At 32.8% G+C, this 22,554-nt stretch overlaps 1 protein-coding gene across 1 annotated transcript in view; it reads left to right on the plus strand.

Annotated features, from left to right (window-relative positions):
- The window catches only part of RASSF9 (Ras association domain family member 9), a 32,653-nt gene extending 19,193 nt beyond the window's left edge, over window positions 1-13,460 (plus strand). Inside the window, exon 2 of the mRNA XM_035257270.3 lies at window positions 8,228-13,460. Within this exon, the coding sequence (XP_035113161.2) occupies window positions 8,228-9,488 (1,261 nt within the window). The 3' untranslated portion in view covers window positions 9,489-13,460. The remainder of the gene's footprint in view (window positions 1-8,227) is intronic.
- The last annotated feature ends 9,094 nt before the right edge of the window (window positions 13,461-22,554 follow it).

Genomic DNA, 22,554 nt, shown 5'->3' on the forward strand with positions numbered 1-22,554 from the left:
CCATTAGACTCAGCAATCCCATTATGGGGTATATACCCAAAGGAGTAACCAATGTTTTATATTCAGCAATCAGAAAGCACAAATGATCACATTTTTGTTTGGAATAATGCATGTCACCAATTCAGATGAATAATGGTGACTTTGTGACAGTATTCAATTTGAGAATGTCTTCTGGACAATGAAAGGAATATCTTATATTCAATTTAATTTTATTGCTAAGCTATTTTTTTTAAGGTCTGTCCCTGACTTATTTAGATCTATCTTTTATGCCTACAACTCCTCTTCTCTCTCTCATTTCCTACAGTTGACTGTGTGGTTTCCCTTTCATGTTAAAAAGACTGCAAATAATTTCTTGGTCACCTCTTTCCTTAAACTTTGAATGCCTAGACATCTCCCTTCCTAATTTTTATCTTTGCTTGTCCCTTCTGTCCAGGACAGAAATAACTTTGAGGGAGGCATATAAGAGAATTCTAATAATAACCCATTGTGCTGACCCCCAGCCCTACCACAACCATATCATTGCACAGGTGTCCACCATTCGGATTAAGTCATGTCATCGACACGTCTTTTTATCCCATAGCTCCTTTTCCATTTTTAGTGGCCATATATCCAAGAACAATTTCTTTATCAAGAAGAAAAATTTACAAGGCTGTGAATGGAAGCCTTTCAATGAACTAAAATTAACCCTATTCCTTAGAACCAGCTCCAGAGTTAACAAAGGGAGGCTCAGTTAGGTAGAATTCATTACAGCAAGCATAAAGATTGATGATGAGATGAAAAGCAGCAAAAAAAAGTCCTATTCATATTTTGTTAAATAGAATGCCAAACTTCATCATATTTCAGACTACTTGAGGTTGGTGGGTCTCCCTGGCTTGTTATTTTTTCATTAATACATTTTACTATTAGATTCCCTAGAAGAGGTAAGAAAAAGGGGTAAAGGGGGAGCTATGATGAAAGTATGTTATATTTTAAATCTGGAGCAGGGTTTGTCAACAGTGCCACTATTGACATTTCAAGCCAGATAATTATTTGATATGAGAGGCTGTTTTGTGCATTATAGGATATTTATGTTCCTGGCTTCTGCCTGCTGGATACATACCGTTTTGTTGTAAATCTGAAACAGGGTGTGTCAACAGTGCCACCTGATGTGAAAAGCAAAATGTCTCTACACATTGTCACATGGTTCCCCGGGGCAAAATCACCCTTGGTAGGGAACCACTGAGATAAATTTCAGTTTAAAGAATAAATAATGATAATAAGAAGGAAACAAAGACTAGTCTTTGGGAAACTGGCCAAGACTCAGATATGCCCCCAAAGCTTCACAGGCCTTATCCTTCAGTCTGATGGAAGTTTCCATCACAATCTCTAGGCATAGATGTCACCAATAGCTTGAAACTGGAAAAGTCCAGACTCCGATTTTCAAGCACAAAGTCTTGTTCTGCAGACTCAAGCAATAAAAGCATTTCCCTTGGAATCATTCCTTTACATAGTAGCTAGATTGCATTAGTATTACACTTTCCAGGCTGGCCTAGGAAATAAAGAGTTGTTTCATATATTCTATGGAAAAATACACTCAGAGTTCCAAATATAGTCCATAAATATTTATGGATTGCATCACAGTGTTCATATACTGGGTTTTAGAAGCATATCTTATAATGTAATTATTAATAATTTAATATTTTATTTATTCTTATTGTTTTGAAAATGGGTTCAGTATTTATCCTGCTATGTTTTATATATAAAATTTCAGCTAAAGTTTAGTGTCTACTATAAGCTAGGAAGAAATTTTACTCTTTGATTGATTTTCCAGGGTCTAACTTTAGTGCATTTTATCTTTGGACAACTGAATGAAGACAGCCAAATTTTATCTATTTATCTTCATTTTTCTCTACCTGCACACTAAATTCCTTTTCTGTAAATATAAATGTTGTTAAATCTCCAATTTGACGTTGCAATATCATAGACAATATTTTATCTTAAAACTTCAAGATTTAAACTGTTTATTACTTGGTGCTTTGTGCTCAGTCAATTATAATATATTGAAAGAATATTTTATTGTATGAATGTTGCCTTTTTTATTAAACCAACTCATTTTAATTCTGTGAAATCGTTTTTATGTTATTAATGCGACTTATCAATGGAGAACTACTTTGAGCTCTTGCTTCACAATAGAGTCAAATAATAAGTCCCATATTCAATTTTTCACTAATATTTGGGAGTGAATATGGAAAAATACCTGTGAGGCTAACACATGTTGTTGAAAGTTTTATTAGTATATAAATTTTCTTGAATTTATGATGAAGATATCCTAAAAAGGCAAAACCTGAATAATGAACCTGGTGTAGATTAATAACCAGATATATATATATTTTCAGTGAAATGTACTTCATTAGCACAAATTTAAACAAAATCAGAAAACTATAAATTAGGGAAACATTAAAAACATCCTTGGCTCATCTTTGATCCAAAGTATATACTAATGATTTTTAAAATGCCTCTTATTTGGTTAAGAGTTATTTTATTTTGGAAGTATACATGCCAAAAAAATAGACTAGTTGAAACAGGTGAAAAAATATTGTGCATATATTAGAAAATATTTATAAAATAATATTGCTAACCACTGTAGTAAGTTCAATAAAGTTACAGAATAAGAATACTAAAACACTACAAGATTCTCTGTATTAAATAATAAGAGTGGTAATTTCATTATCATTGCTAATAACCTGTATTTATACAGTATACTTTCCAGAATTTTTGCAGCTCTATTACTCTTATTTTTATTTGGAGAAATATGTCAGATGTCTACACTGGAGCATTATAGTGAAGAATATATAGAATTAGAAAAAATTATTTAGCTGAATTTTTTAATCTGTTAGTAAAAATTAGGATAAAATCATAAATTTAAAATTTCAAGTCCAATCATTTATGCTATATATTAGTTAAAATATTTACAAATGAATCTCATTAATATTTCAGAGGGTATTAAATAAAAATGTATATTGTAGCATTATGAACATTAAAATATTTCTCTTGTATATGTATTAATAATTTTCAAACATATTGTGTGATTATAAACTATCTTTAAAATGAACAGAACTATGCTAAGCAACAAAAGAAAATATTTCTGTATAAACCTTAGGATATACGTAATATTATCAAATTTAAAAGATCTCTAGAGGAGGCCACAATATACAAGAATGTGATCCTTCTAAAGCAGGAAGGATTCCAATTCGAATAGACGTCATGGGAGTACTGGGGAATTGTCACATACATACATCATCATCATCATCATCATCATCATCATTTTTCTACTGTTCAAAAGGATTATATGCTCAGTTTCTGAGTCTCCTTCACAGCTCTAGGGTAGGCATGAAGTATTTATAGGTCTGCTACAGGAAATAGGAACTGCTTTAAGGAGACAACAGCAGAAGCTTTTGGATACATGAGAGTTTTGTCAGCTAAGGGAGGTACCCAGGTCAGCCAGAAATCTTTTATTACTGTATCAGCTATAAAGCAAGATTTGACTAAAATTAAAAAGGCACAGAAGAGAACAGTTTCTGCACACATTTCTTTATGGCTTCCCTCTTTCTTGATCAATTGGGTGCTCTAATGGGGCACTATGGTTCATTCCACTGGTATCAAAGACTAATTTAAGTTCTTGTTAAAAAAAAGTCTTTCATTTTATTTCCAAATTAATCTGCATATCTAATTATCAAACTTATAAATTTGTTTTTATGGTGTAGTGGTTAGAACTGCAGACTCTGGAGCCAGTTTCCTTTCTTTTCTTTTCTTTTTTTATTCTTATTTATTATACTTTAAGTTCTGGGGTACATGTGCAGATTGTGCAGGTTTGTTACATAGCTATACACATGCCATGGTGGTGGTTTGCTGCATCCATTGTCCCGTCATCTACATTACGTATTTCTCCTAATGCTATCCCTCCCCATGCCCCCCACCACTGCAATTCCTCCCCAACCCCCCACCCCCAAGGCCCCAGTATGTGATATTCCCCTCCCTGTGTCTGTGTGTTCTCATTGTTCCATACCAATTTATGAGCGAGAAAATGCAGTGTTTGATTTTCTGTTCTTGTGTCAGTTTGTTGAGAATGACGCTTTCCAGTTTCATCCATGTCCCTGCAGGGAACATGAACTCATCCTTTTTGATGGTTGCATAGTATTCCATGGTGTATATGTGCCATATTTTCTTTATCCAGTCTATAATTGATGGGCATTCGGGTTGGTCCCAAGCCCTTGCTATTGTGAACAGTGATATAATAAACATATGTGAGCATATGTCTTTATAATAGAATGATTTATAATCCTTTGGGTATATACCCAGTAATGGGATTGCTGGGTCCAATGGTATTTCTATTTCTAGATCCTTGAGGAATTGCCACACTGTCTTCCACAATGGTTGATCTAATTTACATTCCCACCAACAGTGTAAAAGCGTTCCTATTTCTCTACATCCTCTCCAGTATCTGTTATCTCCTGATATTTTAAAGATCTCCATTCTAACTGGAGTGCAGTGATATCTCAATGTGGTTTTGATTTGCATTTCTCTAATGACCAGTGATGATGACCTTTTTTTCAGATGTTTGTTGGCTGCATAAATGTCTTCTTTGGAAAAGTGTCTGTTTATATCCTTTGCCCACTTTTTGTTGGGGTTGTTTTTTTCATGTAAATTTGTTTAAGTTCTTCGTGGATTCTGGATATTAGCCCTTTGTCAGATGGGTAGATTGCTAAAAATTTTCCCATTCTGTTGGTTGCCAGTTCACTCTATCGATAGTTTCTTTTGCTGTGCAGAAACTCTTAAGGTTAATTAGATCTCATTTTTCTATTTTGGCTTTTGCTGCCACTTGATTTTGGTGTTTTATTCATGAAGTCCTTGCCCATGCCTATGTCCTAAATGGTATTGCCTAGGTTTTCTTCTAGAACTTTTATTGTGTTAAACATGTCTAGGCCTCATGTTTAAATCTTCTCCATCTAGAGTTAACTTTTGTATAAGGTGTAAGAAATGGATCCAGTTTCAGCTTTCTGCATATAGCTAGCCAGTTTTCCCATAATTATTTATTAAATAGGAAATCCTTTCCCTATTGTTTTTATCAGGTTTGTCAAAGATAAGATTGCTTTAGATGTGTGGCATTCTTTCTAAGGCCTCTGCTCTGTTCCATTGGTCGATATCTCTGTTTTGGTACCAGTACCATGCTGTTTTGATTATAGCGTTCTTGCTTGAGTTTGAACCTTCACTGCACCACTAACTGTGTGACCTCAGGCAAGCTACCAACACCTCTTGTGCTTTGCTTTCTTTATCTGTAAAATGGGGATATTTTTTACTACCTACAGAATGGTGACAATAAAATTACTTAGTACATGCAAGCGATTTGAACAGTGTCTGGAACATTTTAGATACCTTAGGATTGATAGTTACTATCTTTAATCCTATTTATTTTTAACAGGATTTCTTTTAGAGTTTAATTTTAAACACTAAAAAATAACATAAAACAAAATCGTTCTTAATTTTAACATGATAACTATTAGCATTATAATGATAATTATGACAACTAGTTTTAGTTTTACTATTATTTATAAAATTTTATTCAAAAATTTTGTAATTTAACATGCAATAAATACACAATATGGTTTACAGCTTTTCAAATATCCTAGTTGAAGTAAATGAACTCTAATTTATATTAGTTATAAATTAGTACATGGATATTGCATGTACATGATCAAAACATATCAAGATAAAGATTTATTTAGAGCTGACTTGTGCTATATAGCCATAACAGATAGTAGTATTAGCTACCTAAAGAACTTGCTTTTTTTTGTTTAGAAAATATCTGTGTATTATTTCTCTGCTAATCTAAATATGAAAGTTAGTTTGTTGTCCTAATTTCTAACCTACTCTTTTGCTGTTTATAATTATTAAATGAATTATCAACATTGTAAAATATCATATTTACTCCAAAATATAACTTGAAAATATATTTGATACTGAGTCAATTAAGTGCAAAATATTTTATAAGAGAATTATCACAATTCAGTGTGATTATTTGAATATCACTTACAACATTTTACTTCCTCGATGTGAATACTTCCATTTTCCTGGGAACTCTTTGCTAGGAACTAGACCTAATCTTTAGTGTTATTTGGCATCCCTGATTTATCTTTTACATTTAGTAATCACTTTTTGACCTCGGGTGAGTCAATAACCAAAGTATAAGAATTAGTTAATTTAAAATAAAGATAACAACATATAATTAATCACTATTGCTACCAAAACATAAACATTATAAATTCAAAATGTTAAATATTATAGGAGCCAGGTAAAACTTATTTGGTATGTGGTTCATGGAGTCATATCATTTGAGTGAACTACATAAATAAAGTAATAAATGATTTTGACTTAACTTTCACAAGAAGCCAATTGCTACTCAAAACTGTTATACCATTATAAATAATATTGTATTATAATTCATGTCATGTAATTTGTTTCTTAGCATTCTTTTAAAGAGATATTATAAAAGACACAGTCAATTTGATGTATAGTCATGATGGAAAATATGATCTTAAAGATTCTCCAGTAGGTATGGCTTCTTTTACTACTTGTAGTAAAATAAGTAAAAAGCACTTTTCCCCTTTCCCTTCTACAGTACAGAGAAAATTACTGTCAAGCCCATACACATATATATGTATATTTACATAAATACATGTGTGTGCCTCTGTATGCTGGGAAGGGAGTATCTATCTATCTAATCATTTATATCCAAATGATTCCTTTATGATATCTGTACTGTTCAAACTCTAGTCTGGGAAATCATCTCTTTTCTAGATTGATGCAATAGGCTTCCTGCTTCTATTCTTTCCTATTTTCCAGTTCATTTCGCAAACAGAGGACAGACATAGGTAAAGCATAAATTAGTTCCATCTCTGCTTAAAACTTTTTAGCAGCTTCCACTTTCCAGTGGCTTTAGCTAAGGAACGTGTTAGGTAACACTAGCTTCCCCCTTCTCCAATGGAGGGGATGGAGAAAGGAGATGTTGCCTTTCTCCATCCCCTCCACTGCCTATCATTTTATCTCTCCTTCCCAAGAACAGTAATTCCCAACTCTATTATCCTCATCCTCTCACTACATTCACATTATTGCTATCCCTAGATCCTTATACTTCTGCTCATTCTTCCTGGAATTCTTTCCTGAGAACTCTGGTTGACTCTTTTTGATAATTGACATCTCTATTCCAATATCACCTCCTTAAAGAAGACTGTCTTAAGCACTCTAAGTAAAATAGATCTCCCTTCTTCTAAGTCATTTTCTATTCCTTCACCTTGTTTAATGTTCTTCATAGCATTTACTGGGATTTGATATTATATTATTTACATATTCATGTCAACATTCTTGTCTTCTTTATTACTGTATCTTTAGTTCCTTCGGATGTGTCTGGCACATAGTTGGCATGCAATAAACAGTTGCTATAGAATGACTATTTTTCCATATTGTACTATTTTAAACTCTATGATTTCACAATTCCTACCCATGCTTCAATTAAAATAGCCTCAGTTGTCTTATGTGAAAGTTTTCTATTCCTAGAGCACACTAGGAAATAACAATTAAGGCATTTTTCATGATTTTTATTTTTTTCTTGCATTAAATCTTCTGACTCTTCTTTTTTCTTTTTGAGATGGAGTCTTGCTCTGTTGCCCAGGCTGGAGTGAAGTGGCAGAATCTTCACTCACTGCAGTCACCAGCTCCTGGATTAAAGCAATTCTTCTGTCTCAGCCTCTTGAGTAGTTGGGATTATGGGTGCCCACCACCACACCCAGCTAATTTTTGTATTTTTATTAGAGACAGGATTTCACCATGTTGACCAGGCTGGTCTCAAACTCCTGACCTCAGATTATCTACCCACCTTGGCCTCTGAAAGTGCTGGGATTACAGGGATGAGCCAACATGCCCCATCAATCTTCTGACTCTTTTTTTTTTTTGCCAATCAGTTTGAGCTTATGAGGTTGCTCAGGTTAGCCTTGAACTGATGACCTCACCTTCACAAGTGCCATGACCTCCGGCGGGAGCCACTTTGGACCCCAATCTTCTGACTCTTAATCTCAACTTTAAAATGCCTCTCTCATTAAGGGTAAAAGTCTAGAAAGGATATTAATTTTAAACCATCTTTCAGAGTTTACACAGGTGGTGACAGAAATATAATGTGCTTTTGTCTTTCTTTTAGATCTCCAACTAAAGACATGGACTCAGAAGAGAAGGCAATTGTGGTTTGGGTCTGCCAAGAAGAGAAGATTGTCTGTGGGCTGACTAAACGCACCACATCTGCTGATGTCATCCAGGCTTTGCTTGAGGAACACGAAGCTACTTTTGGAGAGAAACGATTTCTTCTGGGGAAGCCCAGTGATTACTGCATCATAGAGAAGTGGAGGGGCTCAGAACGGGTTCTTCCTCCACTAACTAGAATCCTGAAGCTTTGGAAAGCATGGGGAGAGGAGCAGTCCAATATGCAATTCGTTTTGGTTAAAGCAGATGCTTTTCTTCCAGTTCCTTTGTGGCGGACAGCTGAAGCCAAATTAGTTCAAAACACAGAAAAACTCTGGGAGCTCACCCCAGCAAACTACATGAAGACATTGCCACCAGATAAACAAAAAAGAATCGTCAGAAAAACTTTCCGGAAACTGGCTAAAATTAAGCATGACACAGTTTCTCATGATAGAGATAATATGGAGACATTAGTTCATCTGATCATCTCCCAGGACCATACTATTCATCAGCAAGTCAAGAGAATGAAAGAGCTGGATCTGGAAATTGAAAAGTGTGAAGCTAAGTTCCATCTTGATCGGGTAGAAAATGATGGAGAAAACTACGTTCAGGATGCATATTTAATGTCCGGTTTCAGTGAAACTGAGCAAAATACAGACTTGCAATATGAGGAAAACCAGACTCTGGGGGACCTAAATGAAAGTGATGGAATTGGACAGCTGGAAGAACAACTAAAATATTACCGAACACTCATTGATAAGCTCTCTGCTGAAATAGAAAAAGAGGTAAAAAGTGTTTGCATTGATATAAATGAAGATGCAGAAGGGGCAGCTGCAAGTGAACTGGAAAGCTCTAATTTGGAAAGTATCAAGTGTGATTTGGAGAAAAGCATGGAAGCTGGTTTGAAAATTCACTCTCATTTGAGTGGCATCCAGAAAGAGATTAAATATAGTGACTCATTGCTTCAGATGAAAGCAAAAGAATATGAACTCCTGGCCAAGGAGTTCAATTCACTTCACATTAGCAACAAAGATGGGTGCCAGTTAAAAGAAAACAGAGCAAAGGAATCTGAGGTTCCCAGCAGCAATGGGGAGATTCCTCCCTTTACTCAAAGGGTATTTAGCAATTACACAAATGACACAGACTCGGACACTGGTATCAGTTCTAACCACAGTCAGGACTCTGAAACAACTGTAGGAGATGTGGTGTTGTTGTCAACGTAGTTCGAATGGGTTCTTTCTGACCTGATTTCATGTTTTAACGTTTGTTTAATTTAATAGGAAACCTTATTTTAAACACAACTTTCTGAAAATAAAAGTAAATCATATTATAGTATTCAATAGTTAATAAAAAGTAGAGAAATGTGTTGTTTTTGATGTGAGATTTCCAAGGGGACTTTAATTATTACAAGTTTAAGCAATGAACTATTTATTATGACTGCATCACAAATAGCTTGTAAGTATAGAACACAGAAATAATTTGAGGGAATCACATGATAATCTTCCAGAGTGTCTATGGAAAATGATTTACATAAACTTAAAAAGCAATCTTCAATATTAGACAGTCCAAATATTCACACATAAAGAAATAGAATTAAAATGTGCTGTAATATATATTTTTCAACACCGTATCATAGGAATTTTTAAATCTGTAAAGTATGTAGGAGCTACTCTGTTGTAACTGTATTAATTCAAATTCTGGTTCTTTTAATTGATCCTTTGATAATACAACATATCATGTATATCACTTCCTGAGCCCTTCTACCTGTTGAGACCTATGAAACAGGCTGCTGTTGGGACATGTATAAATATTGGCAGGCAATCAGACATGTATAGGGTACAGATGAGGCACAGCCAAGTGCGGTGTACAAACAGCAATTTTTATAAAGAACCCTAAAATTATTAAGAGCTATGCATGGGTTTTTGCTATCTGGCAATACAGATCTCCTGACCAAACCCATGTTCTGTGCAGGTTTATTCATTAAGTGAGCGTTACAGAGAAAATCAGAGTCATAGTATTGTTTTGTGTTCTGTCTACAAAAGTTGCAGTAATAGAATTTGGAATCCTCTGTGAATAAATAGAATTCTACCTACTATAATTATTAGCATTTTGTCTCTGAACCTACAGAGGGGAAATCACATAGACAAAAGACTTATTTTACTAAAAAAAAAAAAAAAAAAAACTTAGTTCTTACTAAGCAAAATCCCAAACACACTAGTAAGAATCCAAGAAATAAAAGTGATTATTTAGGTCTTATCTTGACTGACAGTCATTACTATGGTGGACTATGGTTTTGCTTGGTTTTTAATTGGCAATGTGCTTTCTTCTTTCTTCCTTCTTTTCCAACTTTCTTCTTATCTGCCTTCCCACCTGCCTTTCTTCCTGTCTTTTCCTACCTTCATTTCTCCTTCTCCTGTCTTCCCCTTATCCTTTTCTTTCTTCCTGCCAAAACACATGATGCAATTATAATAAAATAATTAATTTTTATTGTACTGTTAACTGAATACTGCTGCAGTTTATTTTTTATTTAGCTTACACCTTTCCTGTATGTCAGTGCATATGTAAGTAGAAATATTATTTTACTTAATTTTAATATATGGACATTAGTTGAGAGTCCCAATCTTTCTCATTTCTTCTCTTTTATTCTTATGCATACTTTAGTGCAGGTTTTAACTCAGCTTCCTTATTGTATTACTTTCAGAATTTGAAAAGTACTTTTTTTAAAGCAACGTTATTGTTAACTCTTTTTTTTTTTTTTTTTTTTTTGAGACAGAGTTTCGCTCTTGTTACCCAGGCTGGAGTGCAGTGGCGCTATCTCGGCTCACCGCAACCTCCGCCTCCTGCGTTCAGGCAATTCTCCTGCCTCAGCCTCCTGAGTAGCTGGGATTACAGGCACACGCCACCATGCGCAGCTAATTTTTTGTATTTTTAGTAGGGACTGGGTTTCACCATTGTTGACCAGGATGGTCTCGATCTCTTGACCTTGTGATCCACCCGCCTCGGCCTACCAAAGAGCTGGGATTACAGGCTTGAGCCACCGCGCCCGGCCTTGTTAACTCATTTTTAAAAATCTATTGTTCCTTAAATATTCTTAATGTATGTGTTCGTTCCTGTCCTTTAACACATCTTTGGGAAGATATTTAGAATGTTCTTACTGTTTCAGTTTCGTGAGCATTTATACTATGATTTCTTGCACCAAAAAATATATTTTTAGGTCATATTTCAAGTTAGCTGGTAAGAAAAATAAAAGTTTCCATTCCATAGAAAAATCCAGTGTTAAGAAGCGGTGATTCTGACTTTTTTTGTTTTTGAAGAAAAGATGGAATTGAATAGCCATCAGTGGAAAGGAAAGTTCACCTGCTTAAGAATCTATAAAATTATTCCACAGTATAAGCTACTGACATATATTTATTTTTCACTAATGGGGATCAAATTCAGAAGATCATCATAAATGGTAAACCAATTGTAACATTTTCCTACAGTGGAAGTAATCTCTTTGAATTACTCTTATCCTTAGTGAGAAAATAATGAAATAATATGCTCATCTATTGGACTAATTATCTAAATTCTAAGGGAGTTTTGATAAGGAGTAGGCCTGGAGAGATAATTTCATTTTAGAAACTTTGAATTAACTTCTGCTTTTATACATTTAAGCACAGTAAGGCATTTAAGGGTTAATTCGTCTACATTTTATAGTAAATAACATTTGCAAGTCTTAGCACTATCATTGCTTTGTAAACTCATTTTAGAATATCCATTTGCTCATTAGTCATAAAAATGTATTTGTGTTTTGATCATTACAATAATTAAATTTTAATCATTTATCAGCTACTATAGTGAATCTCTTAATTTACAGTTGTATGTTAATATATTAACAGAAATAGAAGTACTGAAATACAATGCCCTCCTGTCTGGATGCTAAACTATTTGTTATTAAATTAAGTGAGAATTAGAATTATAAATATAGAACTTAATAGAAAGCTTAATGTTACCATTATCTATAGAAACTTTAAAGTATAAATTCTTGAGTAACCTTACAGGTTAACTAAGAAATTGTTATATGCAGCTAGAAGAAACAAACCAAAGCTGACTATTCTTAATTTCTATAAGAAGACCTAGATTCATCTTTCCACTTGGAAGTCTCCTTTTTTTCTTTCTGCTATACTTTGAAATCTTATCATTTCCACAGTCTTCTTAATTTACTAGCTCTTCTATGAATATATTTGTTCCATTTAATCGGTTTGAATAACATCTCTGAACCTAGAAATATTTTAGAGGTACTTCTCATAAGAAGCATTTTTATTCTGGCTTAGGCTATATAAATTTATGCACTTAAATAATTCCCCTCCTTAAATGGATTCTTACTATATTACTTTATCATCGGTCTTGTTAACTTTACTCTTTCCTATTAACTTCTTTACCCCCTACTCACTTTTTGAATTGAATGGCTAAATTTTAGAATTTTGTAGCTTTTGTGTGTGTGTGTTTGTATACATGGTAAATGATGCTTGTGCATTTTGCACGTGAATGAATATGTATTTTAGCAGACTTAAAACATTAACAGTAATTGACCTTATAAATTTGGGGACAGAAAGCTAAATCTTCATTCTACTATGATTTTTTAAATGTAGCATGAATTTAAATTTTAATTTTTAATTCACAGAATTATTGACTTAATAATACCCAAATGCTGTCTCTTTTAGCTGATTTAATGGTTAAATTATAGAATTTTTATTGTGTTGTGTGCTTATAAGAAAAAAACATGTTTTAGAGTTGGGTTTTAAAAAAGAGACACACAAATTAACTTTAAAATCTTCTAAACAAGATACCTATTTCATTTTCCTTCATAAGTAAAATAACAACTTATTAGTGTGTAGAAGGTATTCTAATTCATTAAAATTTTATTTTTATATTTATTTAAATATCTACTGTACATGACAAAATATATTTCTGTGGCTGCATTTTATAATTATTTTCCAAGTATGCACATTGTTCTATTTAAAACATATTTTTTTAGTGACAAAGAAATTCATTTTATCCTGATATGTAGTTTTTAAATATTGGGCTATTTCTTTTAATGCTGCCTAATTGGTTTAATAAAAATAATATGACAAATATTAAGTATATATAATTTCTTCATGTTGTAACTCATCCAAAATAATAAAAGAAATAATTATGCCTTTCATGCGATATTATTCTGGGGAGTCTTTTATTTGGCTATATTAAAAATAAATCTTTCAGTTTGAATTACATAATTATTGCTATTTTTTTCTTTATCTTTTTTTTTTTTGAGACAGTCTTTGTCTCCCAGACTGGATTGCAGTGGCGGGATCTTGGTTCATTGCAACCTCCACCTCCCCAGTTGGGTTCAAGCAATTGTGGCATCTCAGCCTTCCGAGTAGCTGAGACTACAGGCGCCCACCACCACACCTGGCTAATTTTTTTTTGTATTTTAGTCAAGACGAGGTTTCACCATGTTGCCCAAGGAAGTCTCAAACTCCTGAGCTCAGGCAATTTGCCCCCTCCACCTTCCAAAGTGCTAGGATTACAGGCATGAGGCACCACGCCCGGCCATGAATTATATAATTGGTAATCTAATGCACAATTTATTTTAAGATTAGTTATTTCATGAAAATATAAGTATGTAGCAAATATAAATATATAGCAAATAAGATTTTTCCAATTTATTGTGGAAGAATATGCACACTCTTACTGATAGTTTTCTTACATAACTTTACTCATTCTGAGATGTGGTTATTCTGGAGATGGCCCTATATTGTTCATATAGAGATTCCTTACTTTGTTTGATGGCAGTATGGAAATTCATTGTATCAATTGAAATAATTTATTTAACTAATCCCCTCCTTATGGGCTTTTAGATGTTTTCCATTGTTTACTATTATAAACAATGCTATTCCATCAATGCATTTCTGTAAGACTAGATTGCCAGATGAAGAAATATTGACCAAGGCATTTTTAATTTTAGTAAACATTGATAATTGATCTTCATAAAAATTAATCTTTATGCACTGAGTCGTTAATGTACTCTTCCCACCCACAGAGTGTGCTATTTGTCTTTTAACTTGTTTATCTTAATGCAAAAAATTGTTATATAGTTGAATATATGGATAAGTAACTTGGGAAGTGTTTTATGATCATTTTTAAAAAGGCCTTCACTCTTAAAATAATTTCTCCAATACTTCTTTAGAGTGCATTTGTGCTTTAGTTTTAAACTTTCAACCATCTGAAATTAAGTTTGTTACAACACTTAAAAGTGAGGAGATAATTGAGTCTTGTTTAGGTGATTACAAGGTATTCACATTATTTGCCAAATAATGTTGTGCCACTGTTTTTAAACAGCTCCTTTATTGTGAACCAAATTCTGGTACATATTTTGAATCTATTTTTGGACTTTTTCTACCATTCCATTGATTTGGCTGTGTATTCACATTCAAAATCTACATGATTTGAATTATGGTGAATTTATAATCCTCTTAAGATTTGGTATACTTTATTTATATATTCCTATTACTCATGTTTATTTTTAAAATTTTCCTGTTCTTGCTTTTTAAATTTTGCAATATTTATAATCATCTTGCACAGCTACAAACATAGTCTGCTGGTATTTTAAATTGAGACCACACTAAATATATATAAACAATTAGGGAAAACTGACTATTTTAATACTGAGACTTATTGTCTGAGAGCCTCATGTGTTTCCTTTTGTTCAAGTCTTCAATTATGCCCCTCAGCAGTATTTAAAACTTTATTTTATTCGTGCACAAATAGTGTAAGATTTATTTCTGAATTTCATACCTTTTGTGTCACTGTGATAAATGAGGTTTTTCTCCCCACATTAGATTATTCAATTGATAATTATCTTCATCCAAGTTAAAATGTGGAAATTCCCTACTCACTGATAGTTTTAAGCCCACACTTCAGAACTATATTTTATTCATTGAATTCAATAACTTCACTGATTAATAGTACATTAATTCTTTATAGTACTATTATACTACACTACTAATAGTACATTAGTACTAACAGTACATTAATTCTTTATAGTGAATTCATGCTTTAGTTTTAAAATTTCAAACATATTTTCAAATTACTGTTACTCCCGTGAACGTAGACTTTCTTTATTACATTATTTTGCATACCATAAAAGTAAACTGAAAACATTAGAAAATTCTCTGAAATTTCAAACAAACCACTATCCTTACCCTAGGAAAATGAATTAACTGACCAACAAAATTAAGATTAAAACATATTTGAATGCAAAGAAGTCTAAGATTTGTACTAATTTGCACAGTATAGAATACCTACAATTTAACAAGTAATATTTGTAATGGCCATGATATAAATAAAAATAGGATGTATATTTTATCACTGGTCCAGTTAGGAACTTTATGAGGCTACAAAATGAATGTTTGCGTAAGAAAAATGGTTAGCCTGCAGTTTCTCAGCTGCAGCATTTTTGGCATTTTGGCAGAAGAATTTTTGGTTTGCTAGACTCTCCCATTAATTGAAAAACATTTAACACACCAGGATGCCTCCTATAAAATGGCAATGTTACCACTATATATTGGGAATGACAAAAATGTCTTCCTCTAATACTTCCTCTCACCCCTAAGGTTTCCAAGCATTCCCTAGAGGCTAGTATTGTCCCTGGGGGCAAATAATGAAGCCATTTGGGAGTTCAATGATTGTTAGAATAAAATGCCACTTATCTTTTACAAATATAATTAGAAGAAGAAGAAATGACATGAGCTTGTTATATTAAGTAAAAATGCACAAAACAATCTGCTTAAAATGGAGGAGGGCCTTAGTAGATCAAGTCCGATAATAATTTATGAGACTGAGACAACAACATAAAGATGGAGGGCAATTTAGATTTTTTTCTTGAATGATGATTGCTATTAGACCTATTTGCCAAGAATTCAGAAGTCCGAATTGACTTCAAAGTCTACAGAATATTGTTAATATGCTTCTATAAGTATGGTGTTTCAGAGAGTGCTAATCAAATTACCAGATATTGAAACAAGTTGTCTCAGCACAAGTATTACGTACTGCTAGGATGAAATAAAAGTTCAAATAGACTCAATGTGGGGAGAATATTTTTCTTCAGTTTTGTTTAATTAATATCTATGGGGTAGTCAGTGATAAATTAGCACAGTAATTATTATTCTGAGATGAGAAAATGACACAAGTTACTACTTAAAAATTCAAACAATGAGCAAACAGAAAAGAAATTAGAGATTAGAGAATATCTAGTTTTTGTATTAACTTGATGATTTCAGGCATGACATATTTCTTTTCCACTACAAATATATTTCAAAATATAGGATCTTTATAATTAAAAATTTTTTAAAGTGTTTCTTGTATATGATATCCTTCTGACTTTCTTATTTCTTTGCTGAGGCTCTTTAAAGACTTTTATGAACATCAAACAGCTACAGAGTAACGAGCAATGTCAAAATCAACTTACTGAGAACTGGAAACCTGAAGGCCATAAACAATTTGAATTCCAGAATGTTAGATTCCAACCTAGAATATAATTAAAAGTAAAAAATATTAAAAAGTTAGATTAGATAGCCCTTAAGGTTTTCAGCTTTGTCAAATTTTATTGAATAATGTATTAAATGGATTTGGTACATGCACAACAAATATTAGGTGTTTATTTATTGGACATGGCTCTATTCACTTTATCCTGCATGGAGCCACCTTAAGAAGAGGTTAAATTAAAGTACCCTAATAACTTAAAAAGGAGAGTGTTAAAACTCAAAACTCTGCATCTCCTGATACGTTCACTCTTATCTCTCATTTCTTTCCAGATTAATAAGGGTGAGGGTGTAGGTTTGTTATTATTGGCCATGATAGACAAAAGAGTCATGGTTATGTTAGCTAAACAATGTATGACCAGGAAAAAATGAACATTATGTGTGTTTCCAGAACAGAAAAAGCTATTCTGGAAACAAAGGTGGAGAGAAAAGTAACTTGTAATATTTATTTTTATATCTCTACTCCCCAACAGAGATTAGAACCTAATATTTGCCAATAAATATTAATAAAATTAGATATGTAACTAAAGGGCAAGCATAGTGCCTGGAGCTTTGTAGTTTTTCTATAAATGTTAACTCTTATTATTGTAAGTAATGAAAGAGAAGTTAAATTTCTATTACAGGTAAAATATTGCTTACATGCTTTATTTGAAATGGACACTCACAGGGAGGGGAGCACTACACACTGCGGTCTGTTGGGGGGAAATAGGGGAGGACAGCGGGGGGTGATGAGCTGGGGAGAGATAGCATGGGGAGAAATGCCAGATATAGGTGAAGGGAAGGAAGGCAGCAAATCACACTACTACATGTGTACCTATGCAACAATCTTGCATGTTATTTACATGTACCCCAAAACCTAAAATGCAATAAAAAAATAAAAAATGAAATGAACACTACTTTCTCTCTTTCCTGTTTCCATTACTCAGGACAAATATACTGGTACTTATACAAATACACAATCAAGATATGGTTTTTACATTTCAAATAGTATATTTGAAGTTTTGCAAATTATTCTAAGCAGCATTTTTCATATGCCAGACAAGGGAACAGAAACGTTTTATACCTTTTCAGAACTGACTAAAATTTTGAAATGTTTGTAAGTATCATGTGAAACTTGCAAGTCACTCTTGTCTAGTAAGTGCAGGTGCATGGCATGGTGATTGGCAATAATTGCTCTGCTTTCCAAGCAGAGATCCTTTGACCAAAACTCTAAAATACCTTTGAGGGAAAGAGCCCGAAGATGGATATCAAAGCACATATCCCTCTTTTAGCATTCACCCATACCACCCCCTTCTTGAAGTCGTCATTCAAAAAATTATAAAATACAAAAATGTCAAATAATATGAGAAATAGAATTTTCACAAAGGATGAGGGTGGTAATGCTAACTGGGATTTATCATTCAAAAGTAAGACAGACTAAGGAAGAAAGTGTCTTAAGTTGAACATTTAACTTTTAGGTCAAGCCAAGTCATGAGTCTTTTGGAGGTAACTCCCAAACCTGTTTCCACAACAAACACACAAAGAGTACTTGCTAAAAATACAGATTCCTGAGCTTCACCCTGGTGAATTTGATTGAGGTGGTCTGGATTGTGGCACTAACTTTTGTGATTTTAAATATCTAGCCAAATGATTCTAAATAAATGGCATTAGAGTGCGGTTTATTAGCTCACAGCAAACCTGATGATTAAACACTTTACCAAGCTAAATGAAGGAATGTGGAGACCAAGCATTCCCAAAGTGATCCATAGATCTCCTTGGCTTGGAAGAAACATAAAAAGCACTAGGTTCCAAGCGGAGGATAACTGGGAAACAGAAATGTGTTAAAGGGCTGCTTCATAGATTACAGGTGCCCAAGGCTTATTGTCTCTTTTTAAAATAGTGCCTAATGTAAGATGAAAATGAAACAAGTAATCAGATCATTGTGGGAACTTCTGTTATCATACAGGTACTACAGATATTTTTTACATCTCTTATACTTTTTTCCTCAACTGACATTAACAGGGCTTGTACATTAGTTTTAACTGTCCAAAGGTGTCGTTTTTCTTGGCTCAAATTAAATGTAATTTATGCTACAAAATAATGAAGACAAGTCCTCTTTAAGAAGCTGGGCATATTTGGTTCAAATTTGGGTTCAAGCCCCAGTTACTTGCATGATTTTAATCAAATGATTCAACTATTCTCGTCATGAAGTTCCTCAACTGGAAAATTATAATAATAATGATGGCTAAATTTTTGGAATGCTTTAAGGACAAGAGATATAGAATGAAAAATACTCAGCATCTCACCTTGTATAGAGTGGACTCATTATTATAGTAACTATTATCAGTCCAATATTTTCCTGATTTTATAATGAAATGTGCATCACTATACTTATGTCAAAAAAAAAATATCGGTGCCCATCAGTTTGAAGAATAAGTTATGCTGCAGTTTCTCTCTTGGCTCTTGGGGACTATTTATAGGGTAAGCATTTGTTCATTCTACTGTTATTTCATTTGAGTATTTATGCAACTTTCACTCTATTATAAAAGTGTATTTGAACTATTTTACTACAGTCCATCACTGAAATAAAAAATCTGCATGTGAATCAAAAGAGAAAAAAAAGGAGGTATAAGGTCAGATATAATACAAGTATTATTATAAGCAATGCATGTGTTCTTCCTTGAAGAATTACTGTATGTTTATACTTAATTTGGGGCAATAGCCAACAGTTTCCTAACACCTAGTAAGACAACATAAAGTTGCTCAGTATACGGTCCTTGAAAAGATTTTATATACAAAATAGACTGAGCAATTAAAGGCAATAGAAACATCCAAGTATCCCAGAATAGACCACAGAATTTTCAAAGTTAAGAGAGGTTGATGTAACTTATGTGTTATAAAGACTATTGCTCAGGTATCAAATGACAATTTGTCAAAAAAATGTTTTATTTTTTAAAAACAATCATTTTCCCAATAATGCTTGATTATGCTAAGGAATCAAGTGATAGCCAAGGAGAATTGCAGATTGTTATATTACATGTTTTCTCAAAATAAAGAAATAAAGGTCATAAATATTTGTTATAAAAACCAGTATTTTACATATATATGAATTAATCATTAACTCTCAATGCTTAAAAGTCATGTAGAATAATTTAGAAATTCTTAATGAGAACACTTATACCTAAATTGCTAATATAACACAGAAAAAAAAAGATATATGATTGTTGGCTAAAAATACTACAGCATGTATTTATTTTATTCTACAAAAACTGTTTTTAGAAAGACTATATTACTGTAAGTATAATAGAGGTATCTTATTTTAAACAGGCATTTTATAATAGATAAAGACTGTCACAATCAAGACTACAATTTCCAAAAAATGCAAAAGATTGTAACAAAAAATTAATTATGTAAATCTATCAATCAGGAAAAAATTAAAATTGCTATATAAAGGAAAATTTGCTATGGCAAATGCAAAAAATTATCTCAGTGGTTTATGTTGTTTTTGTCTTAGGTAGTCTGTATAAGTAATTATTTTTGGTTAGTTGAAAAAAATGCTTGAGAAATCAGTGAAGTAGATGATTCAGATTTTAACAAAGGGAGGTAAAGTAGAAAAAAAAGTGATCAAAGATGAAAAATAACCCTGTAATATTGAGTTGTGAGCCTTAGAAAGTGATAGTAAGCAGGTGACTCCTAGTGTGAAATTAGCAATGAATTTTGAGGTCATACATGTGAATTGAATTTTTCCTTTTCTGAGTTTCATTTGAGTCATTATCTTCAAACCTCATTAGCATTCTTTTTAGCAAAAGTATTGTTTTATAATATTTTGGAGAACGAAGAAGATTCCATGTCCACCTATCAGACCAGGTGGAGTTGAGAGAAGCTGGGGAGAAAGCAAAATGTTGAGCAGAAAACAAATCATAATATGGGAGAACCCAGTTAATGGCTAAAAGTGATATATGTACTATAATCATTATAAATACGGTGTCTTGTATTATTTTGAATTTTCTTGTTTGTATGTGAAAGTTGTAATCACCATTTAGGCAAAAAAACTTTTAAAAGCACCTTGTCTATACCTAATGTAGATGACGAGTTGATGGATGCAGCAAACCACCATGGCACAGGTATACCTATGAAACAAACCGACATGTTCTCCACATGTACCCCAGAACTTAAAGTATAATTTTTTAAAAAAGCATCTTGTCTGCATTTAATTAACTCTACTGTTTATAATGGGCTGTTTGTGTCAAAGATGTGTAATGCTGTTGTCTAGTTTCTTTTGTTGCATCCTTCCATTTTGCTTCTTCTACAGAATGTCATGTACAATATACCTGTTTATGAGTTGGATAAAAAATTATTCAGTGATAAGCCCAGTGGAAAGCAAATATTAATATTAATTTGAAGCTTTTTTCTATAGTCTTGGAAGTATATCTGATACCTAGAATTATTATTAGAAAAATATACTAAATTGGCCAGGCACGGTGGCTCACATCTGTAACCCCAGCACTTTGGGAGGCCCGAGATGGGTGGATCATGAGGTCAGGAGTTCAAGACCTGCCTGACCAACATGGTGAAATTTGTCTCTACTAAAAATACAAGAATTTGCAGGCATGGTGGCACGCACCTGCAATCCCAGCTACTCAGGAGGCTCAGGCAGGAGAATCACTTGAACCTGGGAGGCAGAGCTTGCAGTGAGCCAAGATTATGCCACTGCACTCCAGCCTAGACAACAGAGTAAGACTCTGTCTCAAAAAAAAGAAAGAAAGAAAGAAAGAAAGAGAGAGAGAGAAAGAGAGAGAGAAAGAAAGAGAGAGAGAAAGAGAAAAATATATTAAATCAATATTTTATATGAAGTGTTTAGCTTCAACACCAAATACTATATATCACCCTATTTGTAAAAAGAGATTTCAAACATTCTACATGATATTCTTTCTAAAAGTATTTCAATAAAATAACTTACTAATTATTTGAGCATTGTTTTAACAACTACAAAACACTGACAAAGTCTTCATGATTCTGTGATATTAAACAGCACCAATAAGTTTGTAACAAATAGATGCATATTGCTAAGAGTTTGCAAACAAAATTTAAAATGTCAACTTAACAAAGGTCTCCCAATGTGATTTCTTAAAAACAAAAAAAAGGTAAAGCAAAAAAATTAATATAGAAAAATAAATTGGGAGGAAAACGATAGGAGTGGCAAGTTTCCATTCTATTCGGTAATCATAGGGAATTTTGGAACATTGATTCCCTATAGCACATGAGAGGAGAGCTTCAAGTGGCTTTATTCATATATGAAAATGAATGATCACTCCAGAAGCCTGAGGAAGATGGAGGTAGTCAGACTATACAAATTTAAGCAAAACAATTTTAAAAAGAATCAAATGGCATTTAAATTAAGGTACATCTTAGACATGGATTTTGAGTTTCCAGCAATCTTTAGAAACATTTATAACATTATTTTAATATTTGTGAATAATTATCAATAACATTTAACTATCTTTCTCTAATATTACTTCACTTTAGTTAAGCTAGAGAGAAGGCAATTTATGACTAACTTTGGCATGTAAGGAGTTACATTTTGAATATGTACAGTTGGAAAGAGATTAGATCCTACCTTTATCTTAATGTCATAATTTTAAAAGGAATATTTTAGCAAGTAACATGTTGGATATACATGGAATAAATATACCATTCTTAGGAAGAAAATTACATGGCTATTATTTTACACACAAAATAATGAGTTGCG

Source organism: Callithrix jacchus, chromosome 9, assembly GCF_049354715.1.
Source record: "Callithrix jacchus isolate 240 chromosome 9, calJac240_pri, whole genome shotgun sequence".
NCBI lineage: Eukaryota > Metazoa > Chordata > Mammalia > Primates > Cebidae > Callithrix > Callithrix jacchus.